The 13,809-nt window shown below is 33.4% G+C and overlaps 1 protein-coding gene and 1 pseudogene across 1 annotated transcript; both read left to right on the forward strand.

The window, feature by feature from the left end:
* Positions 1–1,433: 1,433 nt before the first annotated feature.
* Positions 1,434–9,557, forward strand: LOC111406903 (annotated as a pseudogene).
* Positions 9,558–10,993: 1,436 nt separating this feature from the next.
* Positions 10,994–13,195, forward strand: LOC111406397 (aldehyde oxidase GLOX-like). Its single transcript, XM_023035826.1, has 2 exons — positions 10,994–11,360; positions 11,422–13,195. The coding sequence occupies exons 1-2, from the start codon at positions 11,067–11,069 to the stop codon at positions 12,979–12,981; spliced, it is 1,854 nt and encodes a 617-aa protein (XP_022891594.1). The 5' UTR covers positions 10,994–11,066; the 3' UTR covers positions 12,982–13,195.
* Positions 13,196–13,809: the final 614 nt, after the last annotated feature.

A 13,809-nucleotide genomic window follows, 5' to 3' on the forward strand; every position in this document is an offset into this window, starting at 1 on the left:
TTTTAAACAAAAGTTCATATTATCCGTATAATAATCATATTTTAAATGTTTAAAATATACAGAACAAATCATTACATCACACCATTACTTGCATTCAAATCAAGCATTTATTGCTCCCAATGTGTCATAAAGGGTAAAATGGACCTTTTGCAAAAAAGTGACATTTTTGGAAGAAATTGGTGCAAATGGGAATTTTTTGTGCATTTTCAATTTTAGTGACATTTATGAAAATTTCCCTAATTTTTATATGATCACATGAATAGCTTATACTTGAGAAGCATGTTTATTGGCAAGTTGGACACAATAAAAATGTATAGAATTAAGAAAGATAGATACGTGGTTAAATTTTGTTAGTTATCAAAGTTAACCCCACTTATTAAATATGTTCGAGTAGGATATTCATAAATTTGACTTAGAGTATGGGTACAATTAATGGTGATCCTTGGAATTTAGTTCAAACAGAGCCAAAAACATTGTGAAAATCCTATTTTGGTTGAGTCCATGTTGTGTATATAAACCCATAATCGTTTGTAAAGACTCAGAGTAGGAAAATGCATCATGGCTGGTAGAAACTATTTACAATTTATGTTTGTCCATCAAAATAATTTATACTCAATAAGTATGTTCAGTACATTGAATTGTACGAAATGACAATATAAGTGACATGTTTAATAAAATTGTAATTATTTTCATTTTGAAGATATCAAACATGCTCGAGAAATCTATTCATATACTTTAGACTCAAGCAAGACTCAAGGGAACATTGAAATTGTGGCAATTGGTATTTATCCCAAACAGGTCCTAAAAACCTTGTGAGAAAAGTCATAATTCTTATAACAAACACATTCTTGATTTTGATTTGCTAATTATGTTGGATTCGGAATGATAGCTCATAGGTTATTATTATTATTATTATTATTATTATTATTATTATTATTGAGGTTATTATTATTATTATTATTATTTTATCAAATCTCCTCACGCCCCTTTTATCATGTTTAGCAATATCCACTTCCAAGCCAATTATATACTTCGATGCTTATTAGCTTATAATACTAAATATACCATCACATTATCAAACAAAAATTTAACCCGTTCAATTTTATTCATTAACAGTGTCAAGTGCAATTAATACGTTGAAACCGCCCCCAGGGCACATTCCAAGTGGTAAAAGGGGAGGGTGGAGAAATCTAACTTTGTTTGAGGCTGCCGTGTCAAGGGTTCGAATTGTGAAATATGGATTTGGCTCTTGGGTAAGTGTAAGTGTACAAGCAGCCTTCCATCCTGTATCCTTGGAGGTATAACCTACGATTTACCTCCCTCACGATGCTCCAGGGCAGGGGCAGTGGGGGACCCTTAAGGTTGGGGTTCAACCTTTTGCCCCCCGAGGCACTTCTCCACGGGCAAAGGACGAGTTCTCTCAAAGCGGGCAGATGAGAGGTCGTGGGTTTGATTCTTGGGGCTCTTGGAAGGCAAGACACATACTAGAAGGCATGATTTATTCTGGAAGGTAAGAGTGTCTTGGAAGGCAAGGCACAACATGGGTTGACTCACTAGGCACTTTGGCAGTCCAGTTGGAGAGGTGCTCGGACCCTGGTCAGTTGGAGGCACCATCCCGCGGTTTAACTGGTCTGTGTGAAGAGGGGCCGGATCATAGACCCAAGGAATAGTCGTCAAAGGCGGACACCTTGATAAAAAAAAAAATACGTTGAAGCCTTTGATTTTATACGGAACAGGGCTTTGTAATACTTAAGTTCAAGCACATTCACAATCTCCCTAAAGCCACAAAAATGTATCCCTACCACCCCTAAGATGCCATGCCAGGAAGTTCATGGTGCCCAAGCTGCAATGCTTTTCTTAAGTCTCTATTTGGTGGCATTGGGCAATGGCGGCTCACGGAGCCAAACAATTTGACGAAACTACACATTGAGGAAGAAAAGTCAACTTTTTTCATCTATTATGTCTTTTGCCTTTCTTCTGGTACTTTAATTGCTGTTACTCTTAGTGGCATGGATTGACGACAATGAAGACTGGGAATGGGGGTTCGGAATTTCCACTTTCACAATATTCTTGTTGATTCCAATCTTTTTATCTTGTTCAAGGTTTTGTAGGAACAAGGTACATCATGGCAGTCATTTAGGATCCGTTTGATTGTAAAAATGAAATTGAATTGTCTAGAAAACGAATTCCAAAGAATTGAATTGTCTAGAAATTATTTTCCTAGAAATTGTAAATTATTGTGTTTGATTGGTATAATTTTTCACGTGAATTTTTTTGAAATAAAAGTATTTTTGGTATTTGTTTTATATAAAAATTGTCAAGTAAAGGGATAAAATTTACTGATATTTGGGTTGAAATTTGTTTTCATTGCCAAAAAAATTCAAGAAAATCATTTATATTTTGGTGTCCGTTTGACTTTGTTTTACATGAAAATTATCAATTAAATGAAAATATATATATACATATATATATATATATATATACATATATATACATATATAATATATATATATATATATATATTTGTTTCCATTACAAAAAAAAATAAAATTGCCTCTACAGTAATCGAGAATTGGAATTCTCATCGTATTGGTGAGAGTTCAAATTCAAGGAAAAGGTGGAGATTGGCTTATGTGGCAAGATAGTTGGAAAACCAAATCTCGGGGAAAAAAATGCTATCAAACAAGGTAAAATTGGAAGATGGAATTCCAAGTCATCTCAAACACACTCTTAATGTAACATAATTACTGTATAAATGCCATGAAATTGAAGAGCATGTATCCAAAAACGTCCGGGGATAGACACTAAAAACCTCACATGTTTGGTAAGGCTTGCTTATTAGCGACTAGACTAATCATCAAGTGTCTTCCTATGTCTAAGCATGGGATGAGACAAACTTTTGCCATGCATATTAGGAATTGTGTCATAAGATTAGACATCATTTATTTTAAACTTGCAGTCAACCAATTTCAATCCTTCTCCTTTACCAAGACCTTAGAGTCTCCTCTTAAGACTTGAGGATTCCAGTCATATCTTTCTTCTTTATCACTTACTTGGCGTTCACTGCACAGGTTCTTTTTTCTGCCATACTAAACACAATATTTATGCCATGAAGCTCGAGCAATGTTGTGGTGAGTGTGTCGACGAGTCCTTTTTGACTCCCAACTCCAAGGAAGTAGCTGCAACAGAAAATGGCATAGTTTTGGAGGTAATATATGTAACTCCATTAGAAAGTCTAAAGTTCCTCAACAGAGCAGCTCTTAACAAACCGGCCAGTGAAACATTAAAATGCTTAGTACATAGCAAGTTGAAGAAGTTAAGGTTGTATTGAAAGTTCTTCCCCTTTTTACTTGCACCATAATGCTCAATTACTGCCTTGCTTAAGTCTTCACATTCTCAGTCCAACGAGCTGACACAATGAACACAAAGCTTGGCTCCCTAAAAATCCCTCTTGCTTCACTACCTATTTTCCCTATCATCTTCATCACGATCCTCACACCAGTCTACAATCACATCGTAATCCCATTCACTCTACTTGTCTCAAAATTTGATTCACAAAGAATTTGTAACACTTATTTGAAGAAAAGTACATGAAGGAGAGACAGAGAGAAAGAAAAAGAGAGAAAGAGAGAGAGCGAACGAGGCTATATATATATATATATATTTATTTATTTATTTATTTATTTATTTTTTTTCAAATGTAACCACAAATTGAACGACTATAATTCTAGCAGATGAAAGGTCCATATCAAAAATATCTAAAGAGACCAAAGTCATGTTACTAAAATGCGCTTTTGGTAATGGATGATCAAGGGCTAAACATAAATTCCAATTGGCCCAAGTAAGAAAAAACCCAACACCAGAAGACTAGAGCCAATGAATATTGAAGCATCGGGCTCAAATCCAACATCTCCATGTTGATGAACTATTCATGGATTATTTTCAGTGGAATCAAACATTACCAGTATGTTTCATTTGCTCTAAAAGTACCTGTAAAAACAAACAAAAAATAAAAATAAAAATAAAAATTGTAAAGGCTAAGAAAATGGAAAGGTAAAGAAACAAACTTACTAATAAGTTTTTCTTTCGCATAATGTTTAGAATTGTTAAGCAATTCTTAAACTTGTTCAAAGGTAAAATTTTAGTGCCGATATCGGAAGGATTATAATAAGTTGGAAGTTTTTACCAGATTTATCATACCTACTTTAACCATGCTTTTTACAAAGTGAAACTTAATATCTACATGTTTAGTTCTACCATGATATACATGATTTTTATTTAAGTGTATGACACTTTGATTATCTATAAGAATTCTAACTACATCATTCAGAAAGCCAATTTCAGTCAATAGACTCCTCAGCCATTATCCTTCTTTCGCAGCATCACATGCTACAATGCATTCAACTTCAGTGAAGATAAGACTACAAATTTTCTTAGTTGAGACTTCCAACTTATACAACAATTTCAGAGAGTAAAAACATAAGAAGAAGTAGATATTCTTTTATCTAAATCACCTGCAAAATCAAAATCAGCATATCCTTTTAAAATCACACCTTCATTACACCTTTGAAATTTTAAGCCTAAGTGAACCCTTTGAGTATCTTAGCATCCATTTTATTGCTAACCAGTGTGTTTCACTTGGATTAGTCATAAATCTTCTCAAGATACTGATTCCATGAGTTAAGTCAGGTACATATCATAAGATACACAATTGAGACAACTACATTTGCATAGGGTTTTTTTTTTTTTTAATATCCTAACAAACTCTTCATTAGTTTTAGAAGACTATTCATTTGACAATTTGAATTGATTTGCAATAGGTAAATATACTAGTTTACTTTCAGTCATAGAGAATTCTTCTAAAACCTTTTCATATAGGCAGATTGATTTACATAGAGTACACAATTACTTCTATATCTTTTTATTTCCATTCTTAAGATTCTTCTTGCTTGTCCTAGATATTTCATTTTCAATTCAGCTTTTAATCTTGATATAACGAAATCAATTTCAGATTTACCATGACAAACAAGAGGTATATCATCAACATATAAGAATAGAGAATCAGATCCATCAGAACCTTTGAAAAAGAGACAAGAATCAAAGCCGCTCTTCGAGAACCCCATGTTTTGAATATATGAATTAAATTTCTTATACCATTGCCTAAGTGCTTGCCTCAAACCATAAAGTGACTTCTTTAAAAGATAGACCTTTTCAAGTTTAGAATTTAGTTCAAAACCTTTTGACTTATTCATATAAATTGTTTTATCAAGGTTACCATTTAAAAAGGCAGTTTTGACATCAAGTCGATCTAATTTTCAATTGAAATAGGCAGAAAGTACAATCAAAATTCTAATAAAAGTGTATTTAGCAACATGTGAGAGGATTTCATTATAATTTATACCCTCTTTTTTACATAAAACCTTAAACCACTAATCTAACCTTATATCTTTTACCTTCAGTATTAGGGTCTCCCTCTTTTAGTTTGTAGACCCACTTGCAACTAACAAGTTTTTGATCTTTTGACTTACTAACATGAATTCATGTCTTATTTATAATTAAGGAGTTCATTTTTTCTTTCATAGCTCCTACCCACAGTTTGGATTCTTTACTATTAATAGATTCTTTAAAGGTTGTGGGTTCAGAATTAACAAATTCAGAGTAGAAAGTAACAAATTCAACGGTGTTAATTTTGGTATAAGGAAGCATATTTCTTGTAGCTTTGTCTCTAATTAACTAATAGTCTAAAATGGTGTTACTCTGGGATTCATTTTCTGATTCATCTTGAGATTGGTCTATTTCGGATTGAGTAGTCTCTACCTCAATAATATCATTGGGTTCAGCAGAATTATCTTCATTTCTTTCCAGAACAGTTTTCTTAACAGTGACAGATTTATGTTGTTTCTATTTTTCAGAATCATTACAAGGAAGGACATCTTAATTGAAGATAACATTCTTGCTCATGATCACTTTAAGCCTTCCTTACCCCAAAGCCTATAGCCCTTTGCCTCTATTCTGATGAGAGTAGGCAGCGCAATCGAAAACTTTAAGTTCAAAATAATCTGGGAACCTTCCAGACCATAGTGATTCAAGGATTTTGAAATCAATAGCGTTATAAGAAATCCTATTTATCATATAAGTGGTGGTCTTTAAGGCTTCTCCCCAAAACAATTTGGGAAGACTAGAACTTAACAACATACATATAACATCAAGTAAAGTTTCATTCATTTTCTCAGCAACACCATTTTATTGTGTATGTTGTTGCTGTATACCTTAGAATACCAAATTCTTTAAAAAAGAGAGATGAAATTCGGTGTTACAAAATTCAAGCCCATTATCTGTTCTGAGTGCTTTGATTTTCTTATTTGTTTGATTTTCAATCATCAATTTCCATTATTTAAAATTTTGGAAGTGTCAGATTTAGTTTTTAAAAGAAAAATCCAAAATTTTCTTGAAAAATCATCTACAGGTAGTACATAAATCTAAATACTTAGAGTACTTACTGATGCTGGACCCCTAAAGTCAACACATAGATAATCAAGTATTGATGTGGATTTGTGAGTTCTTGTTTTAAAAGGTAACTTGTTTTGTTTTCCAATGACACAAGCTTAACAAAATTTCAAGCTCTTAATATTATCATTTCCAAAGCATCCAAGTTTGTTAAGAATCATCAATCTCTTTTTACTAACATGCTCTTATCTCTTATGCCAGATTAAGGATATATCATTGTAGGATTGAGCAACAACTAATAAATTTCAAACTAATGGTTCAGTTTGAGGTTTGTAAATTCCATTGAAATCCAATTTGGTGAATCCTTTATGGATTTAATTTTCATATTCATTATCCAACTTTCCCAAGGAAATCAGATTCCTTTGGAGATTAGGAACATATCGTGTTAGAAGGAGTTCAAGAATATGACTGTTTTCTAACAAAAGGTTAACTTTGCCAATACCTTTTATCTTACAAGTCATATAATTTCCTCTTTGAATTTGACCACCATTCAGATCATTGAATTCGGTGAACCATTCTTTAATGGGACACATATGAAAGGAGTAACCAGAGTCAAGAATCCATTCTTTTGGGTTTCTTTTAGTTGAAGTAATAAGGACAACTCCACGTACTTCATATTCATTATTGAAAGCTATAGATGCTGACCCTTTAGAATTACGTTTTCCATTCATATCAGCTATCTGTTTGAAATAATCTTTTATAAGATGTTCAGTTTTATCACAATAATAGCATTTTCTATGTTGATTCTTAGATTTCAATTTACTCTTGTTCCAGTTTCTAAATTTGGAAGTTTGCGATTTTTCCCTTTCGAGAGAGGTAAATTGCATTGATTTAACCTTTTATTTTGATTCAACTTCTCTTTAATGTCTAACACTTCTCCAAATTTAGAGTCATTAACTTCAGTTTTAAGTTCAATTTCTCTATTCCTCAAAGCTGAGATAATAATATCAACAAACCGATCCTCTCTTCCATATCCTAAGGCAATTCTAAGTTCTCTATATTTATCACCTAGTTCATTTAACAAAACAATAGTTTGTTGATTATCAATAGCTTCTCATCACAATTAGCTAGATCTTGAATCATTTAGTGAATCTATGAATGTTTCTTCTAAAGTGGCGGAGGTATCAACTATGAAATTGTAGAATTGTCTAAGGAGATAGTATTTATTAGGCATTGTCTGGGTTAGGTAAGAGGGTCCTAACTAAAGTTGCAGTAATTATAGTTTTCCCAATATTTCTTATCACACTATCAAACAGATCTAGAAAGATTGCACTCCAAGCATCCTAATCTAATTCTTGTATCCTTTAGGCACTAATTTTAGTATCCTATGATCCATCAAGGACACTTGCACATCTCTAGTATGACAACATAACCCTAATCTTTTAACGCTAGAGACTAAAGTCCCTGGTCCATTTCCAAAATTCTACTTCAAATTTTTGTGCAATTGTCATAATGGTAGATGGAGACATAATCAGATTTATATAGCACATAGAATGCAAAAAAATTAAGCAGAATGATAAGATTATAAAATATACAAATTTCAGAGTAAGAAAAACTCAACAGTGAGTCAAGAATAACAGCATAACTCGGAGTGAGTCAACCCAACTCACCAGCACTTAGGACGAGTTTAAAGATACCACACCAACTTAGTGGTAAGTCAAGAGTCAAATCATCCAAAAAACTTCACACACACCAAAAACCTCTAGATCGGGAGTAAGACAAAGAGTTTTTCTGATAAAAAAACTTCAAGATCGAAAAAGATCTAACACAAGTTTACTTAAAAAAAAAAAATCTAGATCTTTGAAAAATCCAACCAAAAATTGGATCGAAGAACAATTTAACAAGGAGAAAAACTTTGAAAACAATTTATTCCAGAAATCATTTGAAATTTTTTTGAAGAGATTTTCAGATCTACAAAAACATAAACTAGGGTTTCAGCAAAATCAAACTCTAACGCCTGGTGGACAAAATTTTCAGACTTTGATACCACTTGTTGGTTTCAAAATTGAATTCACAAAGAATTTGTAACAATTATTTGCAGAAAAGTAAATGAACATGAAGAATTTTCGCCACAAAGGCTTGAAAGTTCAGCTTAAGCCTACTAATTCGTTGAGCATCTAAAAGTAAATTACGCTCAATTTCACTAAGAAATCACCAAGAAACAGTACAAATATATGAAGCAATTAGATATTTCAAACACAAAGACAACGTAATCTATACAATTTCCTCTAACAGATTGTTTACCAAAAACAATCCGAATCAAACACTTAAGAGATTTACAGAGAAAGACACAAAGATTATACAAAGAAAACTAGACAAGAAAATCCTAAATCTTCACATAGAAGAAAATTAATCGATATGAAAAGATGGATAAAGGGTCCTGGTCAAAAGTATCTAAAAATAATAGAATCATATTACTAAAATGCACTTTTGATAATAGATGATCAAGGACCAAACATAATCTCCAGTCGGCCCGAGAAGGGGGAAAAAAACCCAACACTAGAAAGACTAGAGCCCAATGAATAGTGAAGCATCAGGCCCAAATCCAACACACTCGTCGAGTAACAAAAACTGAGACAGGCATCACTCAATGTGCATTGGAATCGGCCTAGTCTTTTCCATAATAGCCATGGGTATAGTAGCTATTGTCGAAATCAAGCGCAAGAAAGTGGCTACCGAATCAAAATTACTCAACTCGACCAAATCACTACCCATTACATTCTTCTTTATCACTTTCAAGTTCTTGTTTCTTGGATCAGCAGATCTATTCATCTTAGCTAGGCTGCTCGAATTTTTCTTTACTGAAGTGCCGGTTAGCATGAGATCATTTGTTACTTCTTTATGTTGGGCATCATTGGCAATGGGATATTATCTTAGCTGTCAATTATGTCATTAGTTAACAGTTTAAATAGTTTAACAGATGATTCCAAGAACAAATGTGGCTATCTGGCGCCAGCTTGAATCCGTATCACTTGGACAGATTTTACTGGCTAATGTGTGCCCTTAGTGGATTGAATTTCATTCATTATCTTTTTTGGGATAGAAGATGAGTATAGTTCAAAAGGGAGAGGAAATGTATGAATGGAACTGGAAATTAAAGCCATTTTTTGAGTTTCTTGAACTGCCTATTGGGCTTCAGACAATCCATTCGGCTGTGTATATATATATAGCAAGAGGGAGTAATTTGGGAATAAGTTTGTATAAGTTAATACTTCTTCTTCCATTGAAAGTGATTATGTTATCGTTAAAATAAGTAACTTAGTCTATTAATAAAATGGGTATTCATTCTAAAATCAACTAGTTAATTACTTATGCATAAACTTTCGAAGTTTTAACCAAACCTGCGCTACATCAAGCTAGCATAAATCATGCTATTTTACAAATTCATTAGGTTTCTTTTGGATATCAAATATCAGTTAACAATGTTAGAGCTGTTGTAAAATAATGAAATAATTATTGATGATTATTTAGTGCTATCATTATATATGGATAAGTCTTATCTAGTTTAGAAGATCTATTTTATTCCAATTGTAACTCTTATATATTTTGGACCCTATAAATATAGGGCATTAGTCTATAATAATATACAATTGAGTTTTGAGATCTTCTCTTATTTTCTCTCTTCCCTTTAGTTTTATAACAAGAGTGAAATTTTAACTTATATTTTTACATAATAATAAAAAGGAACTTGTGACACATTGTACTTGTATTGTTACCCAAATGAAAATCTCCATGAATTTTTAAGCATTCTACTTCTCTAGTTGAAATAGGGGTGTTCTCAACTAAAATTTTAATGAATTTTTTATTATAAATTCTAATGAATTTGGTGAATTTAAATGGATTCTTACAAATTTCATAAGAATCTCATCAAATATGGTGAAATTTCAAAAGATTTACTTATATTTATTTTTAAATTTGAAATCCATCTAAATCTTTTAAAATCATTTTATTAATAAAATCTTTATAAATCCAATTAATTAGTGAGGATACCTAAATTTTAAATTTTAAAGGATTTCATTAAAATTTCAATTGGGGACACTTAAATTTTAATGAATTTAATTAAAATCCAATAAAATCTCAATTGAAGATACCTAAATTTAGAATGACTTTTAAAATCCATTGCAATCTCAACTGAGGACATCCCTTTTGTAACTGATCGATAAATTAATTTGTTTAATGATCCGGTCAAAATTGTTTTAACTAATTATTACTGAAATACAGCATTATTGTTATCTAATTCACAGCTATAGGAGAATTAACTACCAGGAAATTAATAAACACGGAAATAATAAATTAATAATTACTACTAATTATATTGCATAAAATATAATATTAATTTTTTTAGTAACAAAAATTGGTAACTAATTAATAGGAAAATTTTCTGGCTGAACAAAATTTTTGGACATCCATATATTCTTCATATAAATAAGTACTGCTAATAATTTCTTGATCACAACAAGTCATCAAGTTACAGGATTTCCTCTCTTTTTTTTTTGTTAGAAATTCTTGCCATAAGATTCTGATCAATATTATTAATTTTCTCAGTCTTTGATTGAAGAATGTATTTAGTCAATTCAAGAAAATTTTCTTCAATGGCATTCAAGAATCTTTCTTCCCGTTTCTTTTTCATTACTATTTTCTGTTCCACTGTCTTCGCCTCCGCCTCTTTGTTATCATCAGAGGACATCCCTGAGGGCGACGGATTATTCCCTTCGGCTTTTCCTTTTCAATTTCCTTTCCACGGCAGCAATAATATTGATCCCAAAATCGCTGAGGATTCGGTTGACTACGCCACTGGCGGCCAATGGGCGCTTTTACAAAGGAGCATCGGGGTCTCCGCAATGCACATGCAGGTCTGGTCATGTATTTTTATTTGAATCATATGTTTTATTAATAATGTAATTATATATGCAGGTCATGTTTAATAATAAGGTGGTGATCTTCGATCGGACCGACTTTGGACCCTCTAATCTCACTCTCCCCCGAGGCATGTGCCGACACAATGACAAGGTTATGAAGGTGGATTGCACTGCACATTCTGTCCTCTATGATGTCGCTACTAATACGTACCGCCCCCTCACGGTGCAAACCGATGTCTGGTGCTCCTCCGGCGCAGTCAATGCCGACGGAACCCTCGTCCAAACTGGTGGATACGATGCCGGAGACAACAAAATAAGGTTGTTCACTCCATGCAACGACGATAAATGTGATTGGGTTGAGCTGCCGCAGATCCTAACTGTCGAAAGATGGTATGCCTCCGACCAAATCCTACCTGACGGACGTGTGATCATTGTTGGGGGCCGGAGGCAATTCAGCTATGAGTTCTTCCCAAAGAGTCCAGTTGGGAACAGCCCAAGTAACAACGTTGTTTACTTTCCATTCTTGAAAGAAACAACTGATCCTCAAGAAGAAAACAACCTTTATCCATTCTTGCACCTTTTGCCCGATGGAAATCTCTTCGTTTTCGCAAACCAGAGGTCTATCGTATTAGATTATGTTCACAATACAATCATCAAAGAATTTCCTCAGATTCCCAGTGAGAAGAGAACGTATCCATCGACAGGTTCTTCGTTGATGTTGCCGCTTAAATTAAGTAATGATGGTCATAACGGTGATCCGTCGTCGCCCGCAGTGGAGGTGCTGATATGCGGTGGTGCAAAGGGTGGTTCATATCTTAAGGCTTCAAAGAAAGGTGTATTCACATCGGCTTCCAGTACATGTGGTCGTTTGCGGGTCACGGATTCGAATCCACAATGGGTCATGGAGCAAATGCCCCAGCATCGGGTCATGCCCGATATGTTGTTATTACCCACGGGTAATGTTATTATTCTCAACGGTGCATCAAAGGGATCAGCCGGGTGGGAGTGTGCGGATCAACCGGTTTTGAACCCGCTTCTTTACTCTCCAAATGAACCCGACTTGAAAAAGAGATTCGCTCTGCTCAACCCCACCACTATTCCAAGAATGTACCACTCAGCAGCCACTCTATTACCAGATGGCAGAATATTAGTGGGTGGAAGTAATCCACACATGAACTACAGTTTTACAGGCGTGAAGTATCCAACTGACTTAAGTCTCGAAGCATTTTCTCCACCATACAAGGCCCCACAATACGACAATCTCCGCCCTACGATCTTATCAGTAGATGTAGGGCCCATACAAAATATTGTGTCATACAGTCAAGAATTCTCCATAACATTTAAAATGGGCTTGTTCCAACCATCTGATATAATCCATAAGGAGTACATGGTAGCAATGGTTGCACCATCATTCACCACGCACTCTTTCGCGATGAACCAAAGGCTATTACTGCTTAACATTGTTGACATTCAATGGGTACAACATCCACTGTTTGCTCGCAGAGTTACGGTCTACGCACCCTCAACAAAAAATATTGCACCACCGGGGTACTATATGCTATTTCTGGTGCACCAGGGGATACCTGGACCTGCTGCTTGGATCAAAATTAAGTGACAATCCCATTAATTTTTTTAGTTCAGAAATTTGGATAGACATAGCCTCTCTTTGGTCTCCATTTTTTAAAATTTATTTTCAGTTATTCTTCCACTAAAATAATTTCTACATGAATAAATAAATTTCTCAACTTTTAATTACACATTTTTCAAAAACAATCATTTTTCACAAAATTCAAAAAAAAGAAAAAAAGGAAAAAAAAGAAAAAAAAGGGGATCTTCCTAACGGGAGCATAGAGTAGAATAGAAATTTAGGGTTAGTAATTTAGTTTAAGCTACCATTTTTGTATGTAATAAATTACTTTTTCATCTAGTTTGTTATACTTTTGTCGGCAGACAAATTGATCTTAGTTATTTATTTTATTGACATTAAGAAATATTTGGAGTGATTTTTATTGTTAAAATTCAAACAATAAAATTGAAATTCTAGATAAATAGATGATCTTCAAACTATTCAAATTATCATGAATAGTTCAAACGGTAATGCTACAATTAACAAAGAGGTTATGCATTTATTATTATTATTATTATTATTTTTTTTTTTGTTGGAGGGCGGATTCATTATTTAAGAATGAATAATTCAGAGAATTAATTTAAGGTGCGTTTGATTCCAATCATGAAATTTGCACGAAAAATACGAATTTGAAACTTCAAAACTTTTTAAAGGGTATAAATATAAACATATATTTACCACTCAATTATGGGTGGGAGTGGGTTGGGTTTTTACTCAACCCAAACCCAACCCAATATGTTCGGTTTGGTATAAAATCAACCCAACCCAATTATGCATTTAAACCCAATCAAGTTTGGTCGGGGTCAAGTTGGGTTG

Source organism: Olea europaea, chromosome 12 (genome assembly GCF_002742605.1).
Source record: "Olea europaea var. sylvestris chromosome 12, O_europaea_v1, whole genome shotgun sequence".
NCBI lineage: Eukaryota > Viridiplantae > Streptophyta > Magnoliopsida > Lamiales > Oleaceae > Olea > Olea europaea.

Bases quoted from the DNA above. Each gene is read 5' to 3' on its own strand.
- LOC111406397 (XM_023035826.1), top strand. From the start codon at position 11,067: ATGTATTTAGTCAATTCAAGAAAATTTTCTTCAATGGCATTCAAGAAT. The intron at 11,361-11,421 runs GTCTGGTCATGT...TTATATATGCAG, and splicing joins TCTCCGCAATGCACATGCAG to GTCATGTTTAATAATAAGGT.